We start from the raw sequence: 25,780 nt of genomic DNA, 5'->3' as shown, positions 1-25,780 counted from the left end.
GCAGCGCGTGTTTTGGTAGCCGAGGAGGTCTGTGCTGCGAATGGCTCCTAGAAAACAAAACCTCATGAAATTTTGATTGCCTGGATTTAATGGGGCTCCGATAGCAGAGGGGAGGTACTGTGACCACGTGAGAGGAGGTTCTTGTCTCCAAAGTCTTATGCTGCTTGAAAGGAGATGCTGTTAAACAATTAATTCCTTCTCTTGCACAGAGGAAGGATGGAGAGGATGAGTAGTGGTTGCAGGCCTCGAGTAATTTAATTCCTTGAGTTTGAGATTTCAGGGGCAGTAGGAGTGGAATGAATTATGTTTTCTCTTTACTTGCCCAGCATGAGTGCCATAATCTTGGCCGTGTGATTCAAGATAGAAAATATACCAGTGTTTAATGTTTTATTTACTTCAATGTAGCTTCTGGAATCCTGTTTTGTTTACTTCATTCTTAACATAGTCCTTAATATTTTTGTACTTTGAGTAAATACTTGGATCCTTCTTTGGGTATTTATTCAGTTACAGACCCTCTCTGTGATATCAGAGGTTGCTTTTCTAATAGCTGATTCTGCAGTTTCTGTGTAACTTTCTTGTTTATCCCATATATGCAGTAAAGTACCTTTTCATCAGAGGATCTCTTCTAGTGTAAGCATCAGTGAGGGAACCAGGAGAGGAAAGAGGAAAACCAAACAACCCAAATGACTTGATGCAGAATAGACAAGTAATTTAAAGAATATTGAGGGGACAGTTTTTGAAGTAAGGCATTTGAAGCATAAACCAAAGTTCTCCTTTTATCTTCTTTCCTGATAGTCAAGTAATGTGCTGTGCTTGTTCCTTAATCTTGTGACCTAGGATCACTTGATTGCTTCACTTCCGTGAAGCTGCAGGTTGAGCAGTTTCACTGTGTTATTTTTTGGGGATTGTAAGCATCTTGGGTGCAACAGTTGAAGCTTCGTGTGTCATTCACTATGCTTGGTTTTTGCTACGCTAATTCTGGGTAATTCTTCAAGGCTGAAAGATGCTGAATGCTTGGTAAATGTTTGATGCATCATGTGCTTGGTTTGAAAATGAGATGCTCCCTTTTTTATCACAGTGGTATTAGGGGAAAAAATATCTGAAGATGATTGCTTAAATCTGAACCCTGTGTAGAAACCTGTTTAAAGATATTTTTGAACTCCTGCAGAGACTAAAGATACTGTCGCTGTTGAACTGGGAGCTTACTGAGCAATGACAAATACCTGCATAGGTTTCCTCACGAGACACTGCAGTGGTTTAACTAAAAGGGGGTTTGTGCAAGTCAGTTAAAAGGCTTTTATGTTTTCAAGGGTCTTGGAAACTCCCAGAGGGAATATGAAAGGCAAGTTGTACTCTACAGCATCCGCAATCAGTTACGATACCGGAATAACTTAGGTGAGTAAAAGAGCAAAGTAACTTCTAAACGCTGTCCTGTCCTTCTGTGTGGAAGCTTGTCTTTACTGTAAAAAAGGCAAGAACAAGCCTGTTTCAAAGGTCCTCCCTTCCTTAAATACTATTAAATAATAAAACATCAAGAAAAATCTTGACTTTTGAGTCCATTTGGCAACTTCTCTAGCAAAGCACTCTTGAAGGTTACCGAGTTGCCAAGTGGAACTGAATTCCTGCTGTAGTTCTGCTGCCATTTTCCAAGAAATTAAGAGATGTTAAGAGAGGATTTGACTTGTAAAGCCTGTCACTAGATGAGATGCAGTGACCCTGACTCACATTGACTATTGGCTATGACTTGTTTGCAGAATTTCAATTTACTTCGCACTGACTGCATCCATTTGTCTTCACCAAGTAGATAATAGTTTCACTAATTAAAAGAGAATTTTCTACAGCCTTCATGAGTTCCATCTCAATGGGCCACTTCCTGGTAACCCATTAGATAAATCTGCCCTGTTTTGGTGTCATCTCTAACAGCTTTGAGACTACTTGTATCCTATGTAGGAATTTTTGGGTGCTGAATGCCTTGCACCACTGCTTTATTTTGCTTGTAGTTTTCTGTCAATTGCCATTATGCTGTTTTTAATCCTTTTGTTGTAACGCTTTTTTATTTTTTTTAAATTGAACATCATAGAACAGTGGAACTTTTTCTCCCCTTTTAGTTAAGCATGTCAAGAAAGATGAACGTAAATATTATGAAGAACTGTTAAAATACAGTCGAGATCATCTCATGTTGTACCCTTATCATTTGTCTGACATCATGGTGAAAGGTCTGAGGGTAACACCATTTTCCTATTACACAGGCATAATGGAGGTGAGTGCACAACTGTGGTGAGAGTGTGTTTTTGTTGTTCTCTGTCTAGAGATGTTGGTAATGGCCCTGTAATGCATACAAGTTTGTTTGGTTTTGTGTAGGCTCTTCTAAGAAGTAAGGAGACAGTTAGGAAAGTTTCTAGAGAACTACTTGTACCTGCATTTTTTTTTCCTTTCTGCCCCATTAGCCTTTAAAGATCTGGACTTTGTCATGTGGAGCTGGGGTGGGACTCACTCTGAGGCCAGACTTTCTCTTTTGATGCTTGAGATTTATGAGTCTTCACTTCAATCTGTAAAAGGAATACCCCACTTTTTTAGATTAATAAAACAAAGAGAATCACCATTTTAAAAACCCAGAACTTGGAATATTTTTTAATTTTTTTTTTCAGAAAGGACACTTAACCATATTAGAAGCTTTTTGAAAAGCCTGAAGCAGATCTGTTTTTATGAGAACAAAAATGGTTCTGTTTTCTATCAGCACTCTGGCAACCTTCTTTTATTTTTGTTGGATATTAGAAGTGTTTTTATTTTATTGTGTGTATAGTGATTGCAGACATAATGGATTAGTTGTTTGTTTATTCTGTTATTAGTTAGAAATTTTGTGTGCTTGTTTTTTTGTGAAGAGAGATACAGGATTTTGTGTCTTAGTCTTTCAGTCAGCTTTTTTCTTTGCAAAGGTAACATTAAACAGAAGTCTCACTTTTATGTATTTAACTTATTGTGTAATGATTAATCAAATGATTGGCAAGTTTGAGGTAACCGACTTTAATAGACCTGTTTAAATTTCATTTAGTTCTTGAAATAAAAAGGACAGGCAGGTTTTTAGTCCTGCTTCTCTGGAACAATGACTTTCTTCTTGCAAACTAAAAGTTTTCTTTTCTTTTTAAGGATATAATGAATAGTGAAAAAAGCTATGATTCTTTACCCAACTTCACTGCAGCTGATTGTAAGTATTACCTACTTGCATTACTGCTTTCAGTGAGCTGGAAATAAGGAGCTTCTGAAAATGGATTTGCAGGCATCTGTTTGCTTGAACATCAGCATGTGAATGAAGGTGTAGAGGAGTTTAAATAGTGATATTGAGGAGTGTGTACTCTTCATCCAGCAAAATGAGCTGCTGGTCCTTCTCTAGTGTGTTTTTTGGCATGTGTTGGGCTGAAGACATTAGCAAGTCACTGAGAGGCTGTTCACACTCCTGTGAAGTGGCATGTGAATTAAGTGGCATATGAATTAAGGGATGATGTACCAGAAAAGAGAGGGAAAAGAATCTGGTATTTTATGACACTCATGGATGTGTCAGATGTTTTATTTGTTACACTGTTCTGGTATGAGATGGGGAGATTAGGAAAGCAAAAACCTTGAACCTGGTGAAGAACAGAATAAGATCAACAGCCTACTGAAAGTCTTATAGAGCGAAGTGTAAACTGCTAGCACAGGGATGGTGTTAATCAAACCTGCCATTGAAAAGTTATCTATAGTTCAAGACTTAATTCCTCACCTTTGAGGTGTTGAAAGTTCAAATATGTATAAAGTTGTCTTTAAGGATAGTGTATGGTCAGGTGAGGAGTAGCCTGTAGATTTTGGAAAGAGTTGGTTTTGTTTTTAAAAGGGTATTGTCAGTTAACTACTGGTTTGCCTCAATGTAATGTTCACAGCAGGGAAACAGATAAAACGTCGTTCTTCAGCACCACTGTTCTTGTTGGAAATCTAGTGTTAGTCAGGAGTATGAAGGAAGGAATGACTTCCCTCTTCTTGTTTGATTTCTCTCCCTCTCCAACAATTCTGTTATCTTAGCACAGCTGCAAATTAGTGACTGCAGTATAATTAACCTAAACTTCTTCAATTACATTTTGTCATAAAAGCTAGTGTCAAACCAGAAAGTTGGAGTTAAAACTAATGAATAGTTTTCTAATATCTGTTCATCATTTCTTAATGGTTGAAGGCTAAAGATTATAGAAATAAACTTTGATTCAGTTTAACTCAACTATATCTTAATCATCTTCCTTAGAAGCTTAAGAGGCCTTTTTTGCTCTTAATTCTTAGAGTTCTAATCCAGTGTCTGGCATGGGCTTTGTTAGAGGGAGGAAAAACTATAACTATTAATCTGAAGCTGTTGATGTAAGTGTAGGAAAAAAGGATTATTCCCTGCTACCCTGTGACTTGAGTGATAGGGGATTTCTTATTTATTTTTTTTTCTTAACCTGTAGACAGTGAATGAATGGGTATGGATTATGAAATGAATTTAGCTCCTATAACTATCCTTTTATTTTGGATAAGAGTAATTAAAATATTATTATGTAATGAGTTCTGATTCTTTAAAGAATGTTTAAGATATCTTCAGCTTAAACGTGTCTCAAGAGAAATAAAACCTTCTTATTTTTCAGGTCTAAGACTTCTCGGCATAGGAAGAAACCAGTATATTGATCTAATGAACCAATGTAGGTCTTCAAAAGTAAGTTTGTCTTTGACTTTCCCTCCTCCCTTTACCCTTTCCGGCCCCCCTCCCCCTCCTTGGATGTAAACAGAACATGTGGAAAACATTGTGATGGCTGTTGATAGAAGGAGGGCCTTTAGTTTGCAGCAGTTCGTTCCGAGTGCTCTTGAAGTAGCTTCACGGTCCTTCAACTGAAAGTGAGCTTACCAAAACATGCAGCTGATAGTGAACTGAAAAGTAATGGCAGTGAAATGCAAGAGAGGGTACTCAGATCTATAAATAAACAGTGTCCTCCAGTTTTTCTTTCTTGGACTGACATTCACTGTACATGTTTAGCACGGAGCTTAATGAGACTGTTGGGATACTTTGTCCTTTAAAGTAAATAAAATATGTTTGTAAAATGTGTTTTTAAAATCACTGAACTTCTTTAAAATATCCTGTTTGTATACTTTTTTTTGCTGTGCTCTCTTACCCGTTCATGTTAGAAAACATCATAGTTAAAATTTGGATTTGATCCTAATATATTGGAATAGTGTGTGTTTTAATTAGTGACACCTACAATATGGATGAGTTTATGGGAAGATTTAACAATATCAGATGTAAATAATTCTTTTTCCTTTCCATTTCCATGTGATTTGAGAGAGAAGGGAAACTTTTACTAAATGACAGAGTTAATAGTATGTTTGTGTCTTGTGTGTCTCCAGTCTGAGAATGTAATGTACTTTAAAATGGATATTTATACAGATCAGTTTCTATAAAGGTAATTGGCTGTCTGTGCATGTGAAGTGCTCTTTATTACTATCTCAAATGGACTGTACCACTGCAGAAATTTTTCAGAAGGAAAACTGCTCATGACCTGTTACCCATGAAGCCTGTGGAGATTGCTATAGAGGCGTGGTGGGTCGTGCAGGCCGGCTACATCACTGAGGATGACATCAAGGTATTGGAGTAGGGATTGCATCTCTTAAGTTTGGTTGAATAGTGATAGTCCCTGAAAACAGGGGCTTTCTTTTGTGTGGAATACACAAAGATTATGTTGCAGATTTATAGCAACTCTCTTACGGAAATAAAGATTGGAAGGGAGATTGTGATGTTTTCTTTGACGTATTCTGCCCTCTCTCTCTTTTGTACTTTCTGCACTACGTACAGTGCTAAGGTGGTTTTGCATCAACCAATCTGTGGTAATTAATGTATGTGATGATATGGTTTGTAGGGAACAAGCAAAAAAAAATGTTTTCTTAAATTTCATGTTTGAACCCTGACAGGGCAGCTTTGGCTGAATCTTCTCTATAATTAGAATCAGAATGGCAGTGGATTTATTTGACACATATCTTCATTGTTTCTATTCTTGTGTCTGCTTAGTTTTTCACTGTTTGCACATGGAAAACTTATGAGATCACCTAATGTTTCATCCTCATTCTGTTTTCATTCTCACAGTCGTCTTTTTACAGTCAGCTAAGTCATTTGATCTGGATTTATTTCCTTCTCTAGAAGTGTTTTGTTTAGATTAGCACATATTTGAAGCAGTGATGGAATCTGCTTTTGACTACTATTTGGAATGTCTTAGGCAGTGGTTACTTATATTTTGACATTCCACCAGCCCAGGGTAGTTAACCTGAAGCACTGGGCCTCTTCCTAGAGTGAATCCATTTGTGTGGCTGAACATTCGATTTGCAAGTTTTACGGAGCAAACCTATTATACTGTAGACTTCACTTGCCAAATTCTTGTGCAATTAATTACTGTTCCTAGAGCATGAATAATTTTGTGTGGGGACAAGCTAAAAAATTTTAAGACTTCAACAGGAACTGCAGTGAGAATTCTTCTGTGCAAATATTTGGTTAAGAGCCTGAGTTACTTACTGTATTTTTATATTCCTTAGGACTAATTTGAGACTGAAGTGTTTGAGGGTTTTTGAGTGGTATTAAGAAAGTTGCATAGACTAATTTTTACAGAAGACTAATATGATTTCTTTTACCTAGATTTGTACTACATCAGAGAAGTCTGCTATTGATAAGATAATTGATTCAGGTCCTCAGCTGGCTGGTTCATTAGACTTCAATGTAGTTCACAGTAAGTTTTTAATGAACATTCCTTTTCTGTTTTTAGATCTTCCTTAGTAATTTTCTGAGAGTAGTGTCTCAAAACTAGGAATAAAAGGGAATATAGAAAGCTGAAGCAAAAGAAGAGTTGAAGGAGAATACTCAAGAGCTGTACAGACTGCAGTCTAGATTTTGTAAATGATTTAATGGTGAGCAATTAGCAGCTGTTGTTCTGTTATTGTTTGAGTCAACAAATTCTTTCATTAGAAACTGCCTGTAAAGATTGTGGGGGAAGGGGACGTAGATGACAATGGAAGCTAAAATTAAAAATGTCAGAATTGGTAATCCTGGATGGTTAAACTGCACTCCTTGCTTTCCAAAGGAAAGTCCTTTTGATTTTTCCACTATTTTAACAGCATGAAAATGGGGCTCAAATCTAAGAGGCTGTTTTGGTTTCCAGAAGTCTGCAGCTGTTACTGAAAAAATGGTGTGCATATATGTCTTCCCATTTCAGTGTGACAAGTAATAGGTATAGACAAATCATATTAGGCAAGGAAGTAAAAAATTCACGGACAAAATCCTCCTTGAAAAGTCTGCCTTGTAGTAAGTGCTTGGCTTACTACAAGCACTCAAACCTGCACTGTAGTTCTTTATAAGAAACTGAGGCAGAATTTCACTGCCTGTTACTGAGCAGAACAAAACAACTAAAAAAAGGTGAGGTAGCTGAAATTCATGCTCTGGAGTGATCTGAACACTATAGAGCTTAGTAAAATTTGAATTCCAAAATCACTTCATGATCTTTATATATGACCTGGTGTTGTTTATGGAGAGGGTTACAGCTCAGGTTTAGTAGGTTTAGAAAGATCTAATGTATGGAAAAAGAATATACAGACAATTAATGTAATGGAACTGCAGGAAGGATTGTATTTTATGGGGAAAGAGGACTGTTTAGTCCAGACTACGATGCCACCAGTACATTTCAGGTATGTAAGTAAGGATGTATCAACTATGAGAACTGAATCTGAAGGAGAGACAGTATAAAGCACCTTAAGCATGTTGATGACTTGTAATGGTCCATTGAAGATGGTTTGTTGATACACATTCTTTTGCTTAGCTGATGTGAATTCAGGTTAGTTGATGAGTTAATGCAGGTATTTTATTTAAGATCTTTATGATGTGATTGAGGGTAGTAATTTAACTAGAGACACTACAGGTGTATAGGCACTTGTTGCAGCTGGGCTGAGCAATGTGTGTGCATGAAACATCCTGACAATTCAACTTCAAGTGTTTCGTAACACTTCACCTGAGGGTTGTTGGTACACCTCACCCCCACCGTGATGAATGTGGTGTAGATGGGTTGATCTTGGGTAGCACCAAAGGAACTGTGGACTATATGGCTTATTTATGCTTTGTAATTTGGCTTTATGCTTTACCATTAAAGGATAGCTAATGTTCAAGATGCATCTGGACAATGCTCTCAGGCACATGATTCTTGGGGTGTCCTGTGCAGCACCAGGAGTTGGACTCAGTGATCCTTATCGATCCCTTCCAATTCAGCATATTCTGTGATTCTGTGATAGCTGTTACAAAACTTGGACTCTAAAGAAAACTATGCTGTAATTCTTTTCCATTCCTCAAAAACTTCTCACTGGCTAATCTTTGCTGCAGAACTCAGTTGAGATGCTTAGTGCTCAAAATCAGAGGAAAGTGTAATTTAAGTGTTTACTATATTATTGTCTTTGTTGTATGCAATGCCTGTCTTTATCTGCTGCAGCTTTGCTGATGCCTTGTGCTGAAAGGCACCAGAATTTACTTTTGCAGCTGTATAAGCAAGACTTTCTGTAAAGATGTGTGGCAAGGACATGTGAGGACCATCAGAATTGATGTGATTTAGTTTGTATCCTTGCTATCAAGTGTGTGAGTCCTGGCCTGAGTACCCAAATGTAGCTAGCATCAGCTGACAAAGCTAGTTAAGGATAAAACCCTCACTTCTTGACAATACAGTGATGATGGTGAAAACTAAGTTAACATTTAAGCAGAGATCTGCTCATGTTTGTCAAATGGAGCTTCTTTGGTCATTTTGCTGTGCTGTCCTGAAAGGACTTGTAGAGCTCAGAGTGTGAGTGAAGAACTCTGGTTTAGGGGGACACCAACACCTCTTCAGTATTAGGTGGGATTTATTGGTCCACGCATTGCAAAGAAATAATCTACTGTGGAGGCTATTAGGAAAAATTGCTTTAAAATCTGAATTGGCTGATGGGGAAGTCTGCTTTATGTCTTCAGTACTCTGGAAAATGTTTCTTTTCTTCTAAAATTGTGTCCTTTTATTTATAAAGGTTTGTATAACAAAGGATTTATTTACCTTGATGTACCAATATCTGATGATAGCTGTATAGCAGGTAAGTAAATATTTCATGACTATTATACCTGTGTTTTCTCAGTTTAATTTCAGTTATCCTGTAGTTCTCTGTCTTGGAAGCTGCTTGAGTGTACATGAGTGTGCTGAAACAAAACATTTGAGCTATGAAACTTTTTCCTGACTAAATGTTTTCAACCATATTAAAACATTGTTTTTACTGTATATAGGATTTTTTTCAACTTGAATTTTTTAGGTTATCTTGAACACATAGGTAAGAGGAGATTCTTTTATGGGAGTCATGGTATGAATTAATAAGTATCCTTCTATAAGTTTGTAATGAAAAGGAAGAATAGCACAGAGAATTGTAGTTACCAAAAAGTCATAGGTTTTTGACTTCTTGCCAGACAGATATAATGTTTTAATAGATACCAGTTCTATTCTTCATGGATCTTGTCACCTCAATTAGTCATGGACTGTGTCTGGGCACTATGTAGGAGCTTAAACCAGCCCAGCATATGTGTGTCCTTTGAACAAACTCATTATGCTGTGATAGATCTCAGGGGTTTGTGAATTCAGTATGATCTGCAAAGACATAAATTGTTTGGAACCTGGTCATGCAGAAGTGCCAGTCATTGCTGTAGTAGAGATCATTTAAGTGAAAGTCCTCTAGATACAAAAGACTTACTGCTTAGATAATCACTTCGGGAGTCTCAGTTCTGGAGTGTGTGGGTGGGGTGGTGTTTTTGTGTCCTACTCCAAGCACAGGCATGATTTAGTCTCCATTGCAAAGTCATTTTATGTGCTAGACACTGGAAATTATCTGTAGTTGATGAGCTGGAGAGTACAAGGTTATGATGCAAGGTAGAGTGGCTTTAGTTTTTCTAAGACAACATGTTGACAAGCATTACTTTTCTTAAGGAGTGAGAGAATTTTAAATACTGCATATACTATCTTTAGGCTTTTATTCTTTGTGCCTGGGAAATCCTCAAAACTGCAGGTATAATGAAAATTAAAGAAGTATAGAATTATTTTTCCATTTTAGTGCAGTTTCAGTTTAGTAAAGTAAGTACCAAATTGTAATTTTGAAAGTAATTCTTGTTTCAGTGCCACCACTTGAAGGTTTTGTTATGAACAGAGTGCAAGGTGATTACTTTGAAACACTCCTTTACAAGATATTTGTTTCAATAGATGAACACACTAATGTGGCAGAGGTAAGTAAAACTTAACCTGTGTCAGGGAGATAGGAACACTTGAAAATGACCTAAAGCACGCTGCTAAAAATACTTAAGGCAGAGATATGGATTCATATCAAGTGATTTTGTTTAGAGATACTGCCAGGCTTAAGTCCAACCTGTAGCTTTTATAGTACATTAAGCTTGGAGGAGTACCTTCAGTTTAGTGAAACAATTCCATCAGGTGGAATGAATTTATACAAAGGTAACTAAACTAGACTTTTATACAGCTAGAACTGGAACACAGTCTGTTTTGCTAGTGTGAAATAAAAAAATTCAAGTAATTTTTTCTTTGGCAGTGAAAGCATGCAGGATGTTGGCTTAAAGCAGGAATGTAACTTTTGCTTAAGGATAGTTTCAGTATGAGAAATATGTTTTCATAAGGTCTTCTCAAAACTTTATTAATAAACATCTGAAAAATACCCATTAAATATATCCAGGATTTGTTTTCCTCTTTGTGTGTCTTCTGATATACGTGACTAACCTAGAAACGATATACATAACTAACATAGAAATGATATATATGATTAACTTAGAGATTACTCAGTGGAGGATAGCCTCATGTTTCTTTGGCGTGCTCTCAAGTGGGACAATTAGGAGATTTCATCCTCTTTTCTTCATCATTTTGATGCAGACAAAACTGCTCCTACCAATACAGGCTGGGTTTAAAAGTAAAGAAAACCAACAGAAAGACACCAGGTCCCACAAATGGTGAATTACTCTGCATTGTTAATTATTGTATTGCTGACCTGTCCTTTTTTATTTTTCAGCTGGCAAACGTGTTAGAGATTGACTTATCTTTAGTAAAGGTATGTGTGTATAATGCATCTGTTGAACTCAATACAGAAAGTTCACTGTCTTGCAGCTTGGTTTCATACAGCAGTTCCTTATTATGTGTGTGTTTCTTCAGAATGCTGTGTCCATGTATTGTCGGTTAGGCTTTGCTCATAAAAAAGGCCAAGTAATAAACCTGGATAATCTTCATCCATCGTGGAAGAATGTTCCTTCAGTAAACAGACTGAAGTAAGTGTCTTCACCCTTTCACAGGGCTTATTTTTCTCATTGATGGGAAAATTTAGAACCAAAATCTGATTGTAAAGCTATTGGTTGCTTTCTTTGACTTCTGCAATAACAAATCTCACTTGGCATTCTAATGTATATAATGGCAAGAACTCTTGGTCCTCTTGTTAATCTGGGAATAAGGAATGGTAATTTAGCCTGTAAGTTCAGTGTACTACATTTGGTGCACTTTTAATTCAATATCTGCTAAGCCGTGTGAAATGACTGTTCTGCCTGTTTTCTTTGATACAAAGTGGATTAGGTTTTTTCGATTGGATTCTTATTCAGTGATGGTGATTTGATTTTTCAGATCTCTTTCACAATCTGATATTTTCAAACACCCAGTTAACTTTTCTGCAGAAGCTAAAACTAGGAGTCTGAGGGATATCAAGCTTGACTGGTTTTAGGGCTTAGAAGTGTTGAAAGGCATGTATTGGGTATGCCTGTGCATGGACTAGCACTGGAAGGCAGAGATACTTCTCTGGTGCAACAGTGACCGATAGATGTGGATTTTAATTCACATTAATAGGAGTACTTTGGATCCTCAAAAGATGCTGCTTTCATGGGACAGTGGGGAAAACAGAAGTCCTGTACAGGAAGCTGGGTCATCAGCCACAGATACAGATACCAACAGTCAAGATGATCCAGGTTAGCACTAACAGTAAATTTTAATACATTAGGATCAATTATTTTTATATTTCTAGAGTGGCATAGGCTGTAAAGGGGTGCAGGAACACAGATTATGCAGATTCTTTTGTTCATATGGAATATTCAGTGGGGGAGGTTGTGTCTACTTGGTTTAAAATTCTTTAGCTTCATAGCTTTCTTCTGAAGAAGAAACTGATCTGTAGTGTGGATATAAATTGACACAAAGATACCAACTTTTGAATTAAGTCAATCAGTTTAGTAGTAATAAGGGAATTCTGTCTTATTTGGTATGGTGATAACTAACTTTTTTCTTTTTTTTTTTTTAATTAGATTTGACTTAAACATGATGATACTATTTTTAAATAAAACAAATATGATCATCTGCTTTCTTTTTGTTTTCTATTAGCTGAAACAGCCAGCGTGAGCAGCCTGAACCTGTCTAGTGGACACACAAAGCGCATTGCCTTCCTGTTTGATTCTACTCTCACTGCCTTTTTAATGATGGGAAATCTATCACCAGTATGTCTAAATTCTTCAATGTATTATGCCAAGAATAAATATGTAGAGCTTTAAATTACTTTGATATCAATATAACACAGCTGTAAATATTTGTAAAAAAATTTCTGTATTGTTTGTTAAGGATTGTTTTTACTTAATAAAACTTTTAGTTGCCATTCCATTCTCAAAGAATTAAGACAACTTTGTTTTGTTGTTCCAGAACTTGAAAAGTCATGCAGTCACTATGTTTGAAGTTGGGAAACTGTCAGATGAGAGTCTTGACAGCTTCTTGGTGGAGCTGGAAAAGGTAATCTGTTACGTTTGCCAAAATGCTTTTTCTCAGCCCTTGAAGTGTTTAAGGGGCCAACTCCCTCCTCCCAGTATTTTCATTTTTTAAAACTGCTTATTTAGCAATAAGACCAAGAAAATAAGACCTTATCATATTGATATTCACTGCATTTATACCTCTAGTGACTTTCAAGGACACACCATGTATGTGTATGAGTGTGGTGCATCTGGTGAGCAAAGTGAGTTCATGAATTACATTTGCCCAAGTCTGTGTACACACACCTGCTTGTTCAGTGGATGTCACTTCCCTTTTAGGAGGGTGTTAATGTTTCTGAAATGCTGCACATCATTTTTGTAGGAAAATTTGACCATTATGTGCTGGAATGCTTAGCTTATACACATTTTAAAGATAATGCTAGAAAGACAACTGTAGAATGGTGTAGGAGGACTGCTGTTAATTGCTGTATCATTTTATACCAGTCAGGTTGACTGAACACTTAAACCCTTTTACCTAAAGACTAGAGTCATGGTTCTGATTTATAGAGTTGGTCTTTTGTACTTTTTGACTGTTCCATTAGCATGGCCAAGACTCGTTTTCATTTAATAGTTGCCGTAGATCAGCTTTGCATATAAGCTGCAAGGTTGTTACTCAGTGAGAAAGCTTTAAAATGCTGATTTGTTCATCTTTCCTTTTGTGTAATTGATGCAACCTGCCACCATGGATTTATTTTGTTTGTTGTTTAGGTTCAAAGCACAGGTGAAGGGGAAGCACAGCGGTACTTCGATCATGCACTTACACTGAGAAACACGATACTGTTTTTGCGGCATAACAAAGACCTGGGGGCACAAGCTGTACAGCCTGATCAACCAAACAACGGTACTGTGGGCAGTTTTGGGAATCCTTCTGAGTTGGTTACTTATCTGCCATGGGCTCAGCTTTCTGGTCGTGCTGCTGTTGTAGAAAGCAGTCTGTATCCTGCTTGTTTAACAATATTTTGAAACCAAGGCATCACTTTCTCATCATCCTTTGAGTTTATGTTACTGAGTTTGCCTCTTGAATGACAGATTTATTTGCCAAGTCTTGAACTCAACATCCAGGGCAACAGATTAAAGCGTAATAATGGCAAGACGAGCTGAACTTGAGAAAGAGATATTCTGTCAAAGACATTTTTCAAGTCTTGAAAGGGAGCGTATTCTTCTAATGGGGCTTTTTTTTTTTTTGGTTGGTTTGGGTTTTTTTGGTAAATCTTAGCTAATTTCCTCAGTATCTCTGCTTATTTCCTGGATCAGTTAGTTAGAGAGGTACAAACTATAGTTCTGTGTCAGACGACCCTGTATGCCTGGAATTGCTAAAATTATGTACAGAATTATTAAAATTCACCCCAATTATTTAAAACTTCAGTGTGGAAAATACTGTATTTGCAACTTAGCAGGGGAAAATGGAAAATGTGAAATCACATTTTGTGTTGTGTGTTCTATTTTAAGTGATAATTTAAGAATCTGACATTTTGAACATAGGGTTCCCCTTGGACCTGTTACGATGCGAGAGTTTGCTCGGTTTGGATCCAGCGACCTGCAGCAGAGTTCTCAACAAAAACTACACTCTGCTGGTTTCCATGGCACCACTCACCAATGAAATTCGACCGATTAGTAGCTGCACACCCCAGGTGAAAAAATACTGAGGGATTTCCCCCCCCATCTAGTAAAGTATCTTCTTAATAGCTTTGGTTTGGGTACATTTGTTAGGTGTCCCTTTTAAAGTGACAAAATTATTGGCACATAGAATGTTATTGTAATAAATCTAAAAATGTTTAGTTGAGGAAAACTGAATATTTAGTAAATTAACTTTGTTGAATTTGTGATCAGTTTATCTGTTGAAGTAGAGTCAAGGACAGATATTTTATTCTTGAGTTAGATTTATAGAAAGTACCTTACTATCACCTTTCTGTGAAGAGTCTTTTGTTACTTCACTAAATACCTAGAATATCATCAGTAGAGAGTAATACATTTGTACTCCAATACTGCAAAACTGGATTTATATTTCTTTAAAACTGCTGATTCTTAAATGATATCTGTATGTGTGACAGTTGAATATTAAGTTATTTCTATTTTCTGGAATAATCTCTCCTCAGCACATTGGACCTGCAATACCAGAGGTCAGTTCAGTTTGGTTCAAACTCTATATTTACCACATAACTGGACAAGGACCACCCTCTCTGCTGCTTTCTAAAGGAACACGCCTTCGAAAACTTCCAGACGTTTTTCAGGTAGTCTATGCATGAATTTATTCTTCCTCCCTTCTCCAAATGTTTCAAAAACATGCTATATGCTGTTTAGGGTTAACAGTTGAAGTCAGAGGTACAGTTCATTGTGGATGATGTTCCTTTTTTAGAAGCAAGTTTTATGTAGCGTCTTGGCTTGTTTTCTTTTGAGGTCCTGAAAAAGGAATGATACTTATGTCTCTTCCTTTGTCAAAATGTGACTCCAGTATATTTAATGCCACCTCTTTCAATTTTAGTGTAAAATATGGTACTGCAGTCTTGATTTTGTTTGTTAGTCCATCCCTAGGGTGTGTTACAAAGATGTAGAAGAGCTACGTGAAAAAGACAGAGATGACTAACATGATCACTTACAGTTTGTCCAGATCTGTGATGAAGACTTTGAAATTCTAGGCTGTAATTCTTCCTGCAGATTAAATGACAGCATAATTTAATAAAGGTTGCAGTAGGTTGGAAAAAAGGTCTTCCTAGCCCAGTAGCCTCTCTCTAGCCATGTCTGTAAGTAGGAAGAAGCAGCACAGCATGTAATGCTTCCTTTTAAGATCTTCCCGCTCTCCCACGTACTCTGGTCTGGAAATTCCTGAGCTGTATGGGATTCTGTGTATGCAGAGATTGTGACTTGAATTGCTGTCTCTGCAGTGATCAGTTGATCTCCTAAATTCCTTCCGTTCCTAATTTTTTAGCATCTGTAAGTGCTTCGGCAAGGAGTCCCACAAAGCAGCACAGATGATCAACTTTTGCCTGAAAAACTTCAGGTGCTGCCTTCTCCCATTCTGTCTCTGATATGCTAATAAGGACAAATGTGCCACAAGGAGTACTGCTGGGTATTCTGTATACTAGACAGATGTAGGTGGGAGTGGCCATGACAACTTTTAAACTTATCAAAAATCAAAAAAATCATTGTATCTGTTGACTTCGATTTGAAATGCCACAGACATTTAGCAGTGTTTGGGGGTTGTTCCTCACAGTGGAATTTATAACATAATATTATTCAGCTACAGCTTTCATATCATTCTGAGTAGATACTTGAGAACCTAAATATACTAGAATGGTACAGAGACCTTCAGAGAGGGAGTGCATGCTTTGGCGTACTGACATTGGCAGTCGTCTCTAGCACTAGGATTTGTAGATGCATTTTCCATTCCTCAAACCTTTCATGTGTTCCCTTCCCTTTATGATTGCAAAAATTTTGTAGATACCTCTAAGATTTACTGAATAAAGTGAATCAAGTCTTCTAGAGCAGAGGGCATTTTGTAAGGCCATTGGTGATGAGTTGATTCAAACCCTAGTGTCATAAGCTGAAACTACCAGTAAATGTGCACTTTTACTAGTAAAAAGCATTCAGTGTAGTAGCCCTGGAAAACTTCAATACTGCTGATAGGACAGGTTTTGATGAACTAAATGATCTCACATTCTGCACTATCACAAACTTATTGGACTTTTTTTTTACTCTGCGTGCATATATGACTGATTCTCTCTTACTGCTATTTTGTGGTGTCATTTTCTTAGGAAACTGTCAAGATGTTTCTAGAAGTTTTAGGGAGTTGCAGTGAATTCAATCTTGAAAACTGAGAAACTAGGAAATTACTCAGTGTTGTTGTCTTCCTGTTCCCCATCCCACCCTTGGATAGGTATTTTAGGGATTGATAAATCTTTTTTCTCTGCTAATAGTGTTAGTATATCCATCTTTTATTTTGCTTTTAAGTTTATGTGGGATTATTTTAATCTCCTGTTTGCTAGGAGACTGCTGTGGTGGCCACACAGCTCTACAGGAATTGGTGACAGATACTTCTTGTTCAAAATAGCATCTTTAACTTTGAGGTTGGCAAACTTCTGTCTTTACCAGGAATATGAACATGAGTGATCCTTGGTACCGAGTATAACAGTGTAGAGCTGCAATTACCTTTGATAACTTCTGAGTTGTAACAATATGCTAATGCATAACTCTAGTATTTCACTTTATGTACTTAGCTAGTTCATTACTACTATAAATACTCTTAATTTTCTCTTCCAGGGTTATGATCGCTTACTAATAACGTCTTGGGGTCACGACCCAGGAGTAGTTCCTACTTCAAATGTGCTCACAATGTTGAATGATGCTTTAACACATTCTGCTGTTCTAATTCAGGTACAGAGTGCTCTGTATAAATGATGAAAACCTGCATAATTTTTTGAGTTGAGGAGATTAACAATGTAGGAGAGCTACACTTTTGTCAAAAGCTGAAAAATATGTTTAACTTCTGTAGCCAGTGCTGCTGTGATTCAGTGATGGTTCAGATAATGGGTTTTGAACTGAAGGCACATTATGCATGTGTTATGGTGTTATAGGCAAGCAGAGTTTTGCTAGTTATATGTGGGGGAGATAGGAAACTGGAGTGAAAATGAAAAGCCCACAAGTTTTTTTAGACAGTGATATGAGGTAACTGTTATTATGAACTGTTATTCAAGAAATGCACTTTTTCAGAGTGCTTGGTATTTAGCTCATACATACAGTGAAGTATGAGCAAAAAATGGTGTTTATCACAAACAGCAGAATAGATTGGGTTTTTCCATTTGGGAGAAGTAAAATAGCTTTCTCTTCACTTTCTTTCATTTAGACAAACTCTCAGAATTAATCATTCAAATAAATAGATGTTTAATATTGTAACAAACATAAAATTACACATTCTCAGAGGCCAACTTTTGAGCAGCCTGTGACTGCGTAAAAATGTTCTGTACATAGGGGTGGAAACTCCATTTTGCTCCAGAAGTGCTCAGCCTTTTTCAAATACTTTTTTAACCAGTTATTGGAGAGAAAAATAGCTTCTCTTCACTGAAGTTTAACTTCATGGTGTTTACTCATGTGCATTTTAAGGGGGAAGGTGTGGTACTTTATTTCAGCTAAACAAGAGCCTTAATGTATAAATATTTCCATCTGTTTGTTTCATCAGCTTGGCTGGTACTCCTTAAAAGGGAGCACAGGTAGGACTAAGCTAAGCTGATGAGTATTTTTTTCTGTTCCTAATTTAATTTCTTGATGTTCAGGGGCATGGCATGCATGGAATGGGAGAAACAATGCACATACCTTTCCCATTTGATGAAGCTGAGCAACAGGGAGGTAACTGATTGTCTTTAATGCAATTTCTACACTACGTTACACATCTGTTGCACATTATCTAGAGCAGTAAGGTTGCAATAATCCTTTTAATACAAATTTTGTTGAGCTTCTGAGTCAGATGAGAAAATGGAAATGGTTGACAACTCTGTACTGAGCTTAGAGATACCATCTTCTTTCCATCTTCTCTGACCTAACTAGGATGAGTTTTCTGGTCTCTCTTCTCTCCTAAGACATATATAAAGCAATAACTTCCACAAACACTTCCAAATCTTTCTTTGTGCATACTAGATTATTAACTAGCGTATTTATTAAGTACATAAATAAATCTTCCATATATTATATTCAACATTTCTTAACTGTAAGACAGGTGAGACCAAAACTGAATAAACTTACCTTGATTATTAGCACTAGCAACAATTATGGAGGGGTTTTTTTTCCCCAGGAAGAGCTTTGCTTGCAAAATCTTTTCCTTCAAAGTCTGCCTACCTCAACTGATTTTGAGGCCTTAACCTCCCCAAATGAGAACTGTCATAAAAGCGTGAATTTCCAGATACGAAATCTGAAATTATTTAAACTACCACTTAGAGGAATCTGGGACAACTAGAAATAAAGCTAACTTCCTAATTTAGTTTTTACTAGGTTCAAAATTAGTTACTTTTATACTCGCTCTCTCTGACACGTCTGTTTTTTCATCTAGCATTAAGTGTGAAGAAATCGTGCATCTCTTAAGTTCTGACATGAATGAGTCAGTATTTAAACTCCTTGTTAACTTCTAGTACTGTATTCTAATTCTTCAGAATTTCAGATATGTGAAACATGTATCTTGCATTAATTTGCCATAAAAGACTGGCACTGAAAGAGCTGGACATCTGATTCCTAGCTGAACCTTGCCACCTCTGCTGTCTGAATATACACAAGAGAGAGATTGTCTTCTGTTTGTATTTTTCTTTCTCCTTGGCTCTATTACTGTACTATAAAATACCAATTAGCACCTGGTGTTATTCCAGATCTAACAATGTCATCACTACGATGGAGCATTACAAGAGAGAAAAATCCAAATAAAAAACTTACCATGGCCTACAGCTGAACTACATGGTTATGGGGGAGGCTTCTTGTGACATAAGCTGGAATATGTTTTGTTTCCTACTAGACTTCTCTCGTGTGAACATGGGCATTCATACGGCTTTAAAAATATTGAGAAACAAAGTGGACTTGCAGCATTTTTGTGGCTATGTCACAATGTTGAATCCTTCAAGTCAACGTGCTAATAGAAAGCTGAGTGATACTTCTGATGGAAGAGGTTGGTTACCAGTAATTTCTGTTTTGTCTGTGTCCCCTTAATTTCACATATAATCACTTGAGCAAAAGTGAACAAAGGATTAAATTCTTTGATTTGTAACTCTACAAAATACTGTCCGACACAGATACGAACCTATTTTGAGTATAGATCTATTGGCAGTAGGCTTTCTAATTTTTCTTTGAGACTAGCTCAGAAGTACCAAATACAGACTGAAAAATCACTGAACTAGAACAGTCAACAGAAGAAAAAAGAATACTCTTTAAAATATTAAAAATAAATTGTGTCATTTTTCTATTCCAGAACATAATCTTTCATAAGTGTTGCGGTTCCCTAAATAACTCTTTAGGCCTAAAATTAGTCAGGCCCTATGTTTCTCCATATCCCTTCCTCCAGTTTTATGGCTGTTTAGTCCTTGGGCAAAGGTAGCTAAACTTATATTCATGTACATGTTTATTTAAGAGTTTACTTTTCCTTTAGGAGAGACTGAACTAACATCAGGATCTGATGTAAATGGGAGCACAGAATCATTTGAGATGGTAATAGAAGAAACCTCAGTGGATTCTGCAGTCAAGCAAAGCCTTGAAGGTGAAAGCATGACAAATGGCTTATACTAAACATTTTCAGTCCACTTGATTGATTATTGTCTGGGACAAGTGCAATGCTAACTTCCTCTTTAGATTCCCTTAAATATTTGAGCAGTTCAGTAAATGAGCTGTCTGAAAAAGTATGAACTGTCTGGTGGATCCTGATCTAAGATAGCTGATTCTGGGGTCAACATTCTTGCTTCTTCTTACAATTTGGTTATCTCTTGTTTTTCTTTATGAAGTACCCACAAATGAACTGGAATGGGTTCCACTGGAATTATGCTTTGGCATTCCACTGTTCAGCTCTGAATTGAATCAGAAGGTCTGCAGAAAAATCGCCACTCATGGATTATGTAGAAAAGAAAGGTGAGCTGTAAGTTATCAGCTGCAGGTTTAACAGGTGGTATGTGTTATGTCTGGAGCTTCTGCAAGAAGAGATACCCACAATTTAATGACTATAAAGCAGACCTGAGCTGTGTTTCAGCTCAGTACCTAATTCTAGTATGTAAGGGGGTTGGGTTTTGGGTCCTAAATATGTAGAACTAGTCCTTAGTTGTGGTAAGATTAAGATTAGGCTTTTTTATAGTTTCTCTTATGCAAAAATTAATTCTTTTTTGTAAACTGTCTGTGAGCAGATCAGGAAAAAAGTAAATTTGGGTTCCTTCCTACACATCTTCCCTTCCTAGCCTAGTACAGATTTTTTTTCCTCTTAAGTGTTCTGGAGTGCGGGAGGAAAGCTTGCTGGTGATGCTTTGATGTAAAATGCATTTAGTTCTTGTAGAAATTTTCAAGTATTTGTATCATACTTGATAAATTTAGTCATGGCTTATGATCAAGCTGTCTAATGCTTTTTACTGGAGGTTTTTTTTTATGAAAGAGTGTACTTTCAGCAATGGGATTTCTGGGTTTCTTTCCTTTGGGATTTTTTGGAGATTATTTTTGTGGGTTTGTTGGTTTGTTTGTTTTTTTTCCTAAGGCATGGTTCTGGAGACCACAAATGAGACTGCTTGAAAATATGGCTTAAGGATTTTATTCTAGTAGTTGACCTGCTTTTTAACAGAGTGTCACTAATGTACTTCTTAAAAGTCATGTTACCAGACTGTCCTAGATAAGAATGAGACATGATAATGTCTAATATATTAATGTCTTATGTAAAATAGTATTTTTCAATTGCAACGATTCCACTTTATGCAGTGTAAGTGATAGGGAAAATAGCATTTACCTGACTAGACTCAAGAGCAGATAAGTCGAGCACCTCTTCAGTGATGACAGAATTACCACACCTTCTGTGTGAAATCTTTTAACTTTGTCATGTGATGTTAGGTACTACTAGAGTTATTTGGGATCAAGTTACCATGGGGATACTTCAGTAAAAATTTGTGCACTTTGAACATTGCTTCTTTTCTTTTTTTTTACAGCCTTCAAAAACTCTTACATTCCAGTAGAAAGCTGTCTCTTCAGGTCCTTAATTTTGTTCATTCATTCCAGGTGAGGAGCAGTAATCCAGATGTCAATCCTTCTGTATGGTCTGTCATTCCTTTCTGCCCTCTTACTTGCGTTTCTTTAGTGTATGGAAACATATATGGTTTGTTTTATTTGCCTTTTCTTTAAATGGTAACTGCATTAAGAGCACTATCAACCTAAAATGTTGCTGGCAGCAAAAAAAAAGTACTTCCCTATCCATTTCCTAGCCTGATTTAATACTTGACTCAATTCTGTTGTGGTTGCTCCTAGACCTTGGTGCTCAATGAGTATAAATATGTAATAAACATGTAAAACTACATACTCTGGGAGGATTTTTCAAGAGTTTAGATAGAGAATAGGGTCTTGTGTAGCAAGCCAAGAGGAATGCCATGTCTGCAGCCTACTCTAATTCTGCATACGAGTGTATCCAAGCAAGGCATGTCCACCTGTAACATGGAATCTGCTTTGCTGCTCTGTCTTATGGCACTTTCCTGTACAATTCTTATCTTCTCAGTAAGGTAACAAATTTGCCGGTTACTTAACCAGGGATGGATAGTGTGATCCTGGAATTGTGTCCTGATAAGAATGTTGATGATTCCTAGTAGGTTTGAAGCCCTCATCTGTCAGTCTCAAGTGACTCTTGCCCTAATGTGTTAGGTGTTATGTCTGAGATAACACTTTTCTAGCTGATGATCACAGAGTTAAAAAAAAACGTGCTGAAGTGAGTTTTAAGATGAACAAACCAAACTTCTGGGAAATAATACCCCAGTATATGATCAAGTTGTTGCCTCCAAATACTTGTGTACATCTTAGTATGGTATGGGATAAATAGCAGTTCAAAAGATGTCCTGAAGATTTTAGAGCTTTCAATTCATTTTTTTTCTAGGTCTTAATTTTTAAGCCTCAGAGTTCCCTGAAGGTTCCTTGGAAGCCAAATAATGCATGCACAGATGCTGCTGAGGCAACTGTATGCTTATTTAATTTTGTTTATTCTGTTTTTACTTCCATAATTATTTGGAATTTACTAGATTAAAGTAACATACTTCAGAAACTTGAAGTGTATTTGCAGATTAGATTAGCCTGTCATGTTTTTCCTATTAAGTCTTTCATTTGTTTTAAAGACACCGTTTTCTTCCTTTTGCTTTTAGGAAGGTATTTCAACTCTGGATCAGCTCCATGATGCTGGTTCTTCAAGTTCGCTTTTGCAGCCAATTTCTGCAGATGTGGGTGTTCCTCTTCCTGCCAAGAATCTCATGTTCAAGGAAGGTGTATTATCCGAATGGAACGGATGGGCCCCTTCCTCAGTTTTTTTCAACCACACTTAAGGAACAAGTCAAACAGAGGTTCTTGTCCATTGATCACTAAATGCCTTTCTTCTATTATGGTTAATTCCTAGTGCCAACCACTAAGAAGTTGTACTGCTGCTGCAGCATAACCCATGTAAAAGTAGTGTTACAAAAATGTGTTGTGTTGCAGTATTGGGGAAGTACTTAAACTGTCTAGAACTTGTTACTCATTACTGCATATCTTGCTGCAACAGAGAGCTTTTTAGCTGTCAGCACTATTTTTATCTTGAGACAATCTTTCTTTTATAATTAAACATGCCCTTTCTAGGCTTTCTGATGATTGTTAAATTTCTATGCTGTCACCACAAAATTGCAATAGTAGTTTTCTATGTTCGTTACTCAGACATGAATTCTGTTTAGTTTTGTACTGTATTACTGAAAATCTTTCTGTATAAAGGTAAGAGATTTGTCTCTTCCTCTGAAAGCTCAGTGATACCAAGTGATTAAAAAAAAAAGTATCATGGTGATATGGGGCATTAAGAATTGTTGAATTCAGCTTAACAGTGGGATCTTGACAAATCAGTACAATGGCAAGAGGAGACTGAGGTAGTGCAGACTCAAAGTCCTGCTGATGACCTAAGGCCGCTTTGAAGATGCTGCACTTTCATCTCTGGCAGAATTTGATGGAGGTATGGAATTGTGGAAGGTCTGAAGTGGTCATCTCTGTTCGCAGAGTTCATAGTGATAATGGAACTCATCCTGCTCTTTGTATGAAAGCAGGAGTGTATGAGATTTGATCACACGGGGAGTTAGTCTGCTGTAACTTGAAGCTGTTGATGATTTCTGTTTGTGGGCAAACTCTTGTTGTCATAAGTTGAGTTTAAGGGATATAACTAGTTCTGTCTTATTGATTAATGTTTGAAAGAACAGAGCTCTTGATTTTTCATGTCAGTCATTAGCAAAGAAAGGTAACAGCAGAGGATGTATAGGCAGAGACTTTTCTGAATCTGTGTTCCTTGAACCATTAACTATTGATTATGACAAAAACTAACAGCTAAAATCATGTTCTGGCTCTGTTTGTAGGGGATGATTTTATGTAACATGATTTTACTTTGTTTATATTAGGTAATAACTTCTTGCCAGCTTAAAAAAGTCTGTCCCATTTAGCACACAAGGAGAACAAGAGAATGTAGTATGTTAAGACTTCTTTGCCAACTCCCTTCTTTACTAGAACTGCCTTGTTTTAAATAGTCATAATTAAAAATGGGACTTAACTGTCCTGTCATTACTAGCCTGCTATACATAATAGGCCAAGGATCTGTGGTACAGATGATGCTGGACAGCAGCAAGGAGGAAAATGGCAACATTTGGGTTTGTATCCTGTTCTGCATGGCTATAAGAAAAATCAGGACAGAAGATGGAAAAGGACAAATACACCACGATAGGATAGTGCAGTGACTTCAGTTACAACTGTGAAAATTCCTTTCTCTTTCCTTTGCTTTATGTACATTCCTGGTGTAAGTGTAGGACTTGTGCTCTAAAAAACTGGAAGTCTGTAGTACTTCAGTTTACTCAGTGCTGCTTTCTTACATCTGTTTTTTTCTGGAATTTTACCAACAACAGCTGAACTTACTATTCTGCATATATTACAGAGTTACATTATCCATATGAAGTTGATCATTTATAGTACAGCGACTTCTGTACTGGACATGCATATTCTCCATAGTGGTTTTTAAGTTGCCTTATTTCCTTCAAATGAAATTGAGGAGGAATTGGATGTCAGTCTGCTAGAAATGGCAAACATTTACTGTGAGAACTGTTACAGGGAGATTAAGCCACTACCTAGCACTGCAGAGTAATTAAGCAGTAGGTGATGGCTTACACTTTCAGGACTATAGATGTTACTTTAAGTGCTACAGTAAGCTGCAGTAGGTGAGCTAGTTTGCTGTTTTGTATTGAATTTTGCCATGCACTGTCTATACTAGTATGTAAAGTGATGATAGTGCCAGTTTTATGGAAGTTTGAAAATAGATGAAAACTTATTGTTCTCACTGCATATTCTTCAGTGTTGCTAAGTGAAGGATGCCCTTTGTTATTTAGGTGGCCTAAAGAAAAGTTTCTAAATAAAAGTAGAGTTGTTTAATCCCCATAGGTCTTCTGGTGAGAATTCCAGATACGTTTCAGTTTTTTAGAACTCAAGCCACTCTTATTTAGGGGCTTCAACTCTAGTTTAGAGCTTAAATATTCAAGTCTGCATATCTGAAGTTTACTGAATAGATTGCAACCAAAGAAGTCCACTGAAATACCTGAAACTCTACTACAGCACCAGTGCTTGGGATGGTCAAGAGGCTTCAAACTATGTGACTTTTGTTTTAAATATGGTGTAAAAACCCAAAAGATCTCAAAGATCTTCATACCAAAAGAATCTATTTTATATTGTATTGCAAATAAAGACAAATTAAATCAATTTCTTTTCTTCAGGTAGTTTTACTGACTGTGGAGAAAATCGTATGCATTACACATTGTAAACCCATTTTAAGTTTCTGTTTCAGCAAGATTTTTAATTTGTAGAAGAGAGCTTGGCTTTGTGCTCTGACACAGCCCAAGTAGTACTGAAGCCAGATGGATATACCTGAAGATGTTCAGGAGCCAGTTAGGAAGTGTGTTATGTTTGTTTTCAGTTTTTTTGATCATGACTTATTATTGCACAGTTCTTTTTTTCTTTTCCTTCATTGTTCTCAAATTTCCCCTTACTTTCTTGTTCAGTGTTTCAGATGTTTTGTATTTTGAAAATTTTAAAGTACAACTGTAACCAAATACAGTTGTGCTCTTCTAGTGTGACATTGTTAATATTATAAATTGAATTGTACAAAGTCTGTGTTCAATTAAATTATTGACACATGTAACAAATGTTTACAAATAAACTGTGGTGTAGGTCAAACCATGTGCAGAA

The 25,780-nt window shown here is 36.7% G+C and overlaps 1 protein-coding gene across 2 annotated transcripts; it reads left to right on the top strand.

Annotated features, from left to right (window-relative positions):
• The first annotated feature begins 15 nt into the window (after positions 1–15).
• Positions 16–25,780, top strand: FAM91A1 (family with sequence similarity 91 member A1). Of its 2 annotated transcripts, XM_027645629.1 has the most exons (24): positions 16–127; positions 1,311–1,395; positions 2,109–2,260; positions 3,148–3,205; positions 4,644–4,711; positions 5,520–5,633; positions 6,674–6,764; positions 9,070–9,132; positions 10,197–10,303; positions 11,095–11,133; positions 11,235–11,347; positions 11,913–12,031; positions 12,438–12,550; positions 12,750–12,836; positions 13,562–13,694; positions 14,336–14,484; positions 14,950–15,084; positions 17,111–17,224; positions 18,121–18,193; positions 19,344–19,493; positions 19,971–20,078; positions 20,320–20,443; positions 21,496–21,565; positions 22,690–25,780. In XM_027645629.1, the coding sequence occupies exons 3-24, from the start codon at positions 2,177–2,179 to the stop codon at positions 22,864–22,866; spliced, it is 2,289 nt and encodes a 762-aa protein (XP_027501430.1). In that variant the 5' UTR covers positions 16–127; positions 1,311–1,395; positions 2,109–2,176; the 3' UTR covers positions 22,867–25,780. The 2 variants fall into 2 exon arrangements, with proteins under 2 accessions (XP_027501430.1, XP_027501431.1); XM_027645630.1 differs by lacking the exons at positions 16–127; positions 1,311–1,395; positions 2,109–2,260; positions 3,148–3,205 and having other exon boundaries at positions 4,647–4,715.

The sequence above is a fragment of the Corapipo altera genome, unplaced genomic scaffold (genome assembly GCF_003945725.1).
Source record: "Corapipo altera isolate COAL_440 unplaced genomic scaffold, ASM394572v1 51, whole genome shotgun sequence".
Classification (NCBI taxonomy): domain Eukaryota; kingdom Metazoa; phylum Chordata; class Aves; order Passeriformes; family Pipridae; genus Corapipo; species Corapipo altera.
Note: the sequence above shows the minus strand (reverse complement) of the source record. Positions and strands in the feature narration are given on the sequence as shown.

Bases quoted from the DNA above. Each gene is read 5' to 3' on its own strand.
- FAM91A1 (XM_027645629.1), top strand. From the start codon at position 2,177: ATGTTGTACCCTTATCATTTGTCTGACATCATGGTGAAAGGTCTGAGG. The intron at 12,032-12,437 runs GTTAGCACTAAC...GTTTTCTATTAG, and splicing joins CAACAGTCAAGATGATCCAG to CTGAAACAGCCAGCGTGAGC. The intron at 14,485-14,949 runs GTGAAAAAATAC...ATCTCTCCTCAG, and splicing joins TTAGTAGCTGCACACCCCAG to CACATTGGACCTGCAATACC.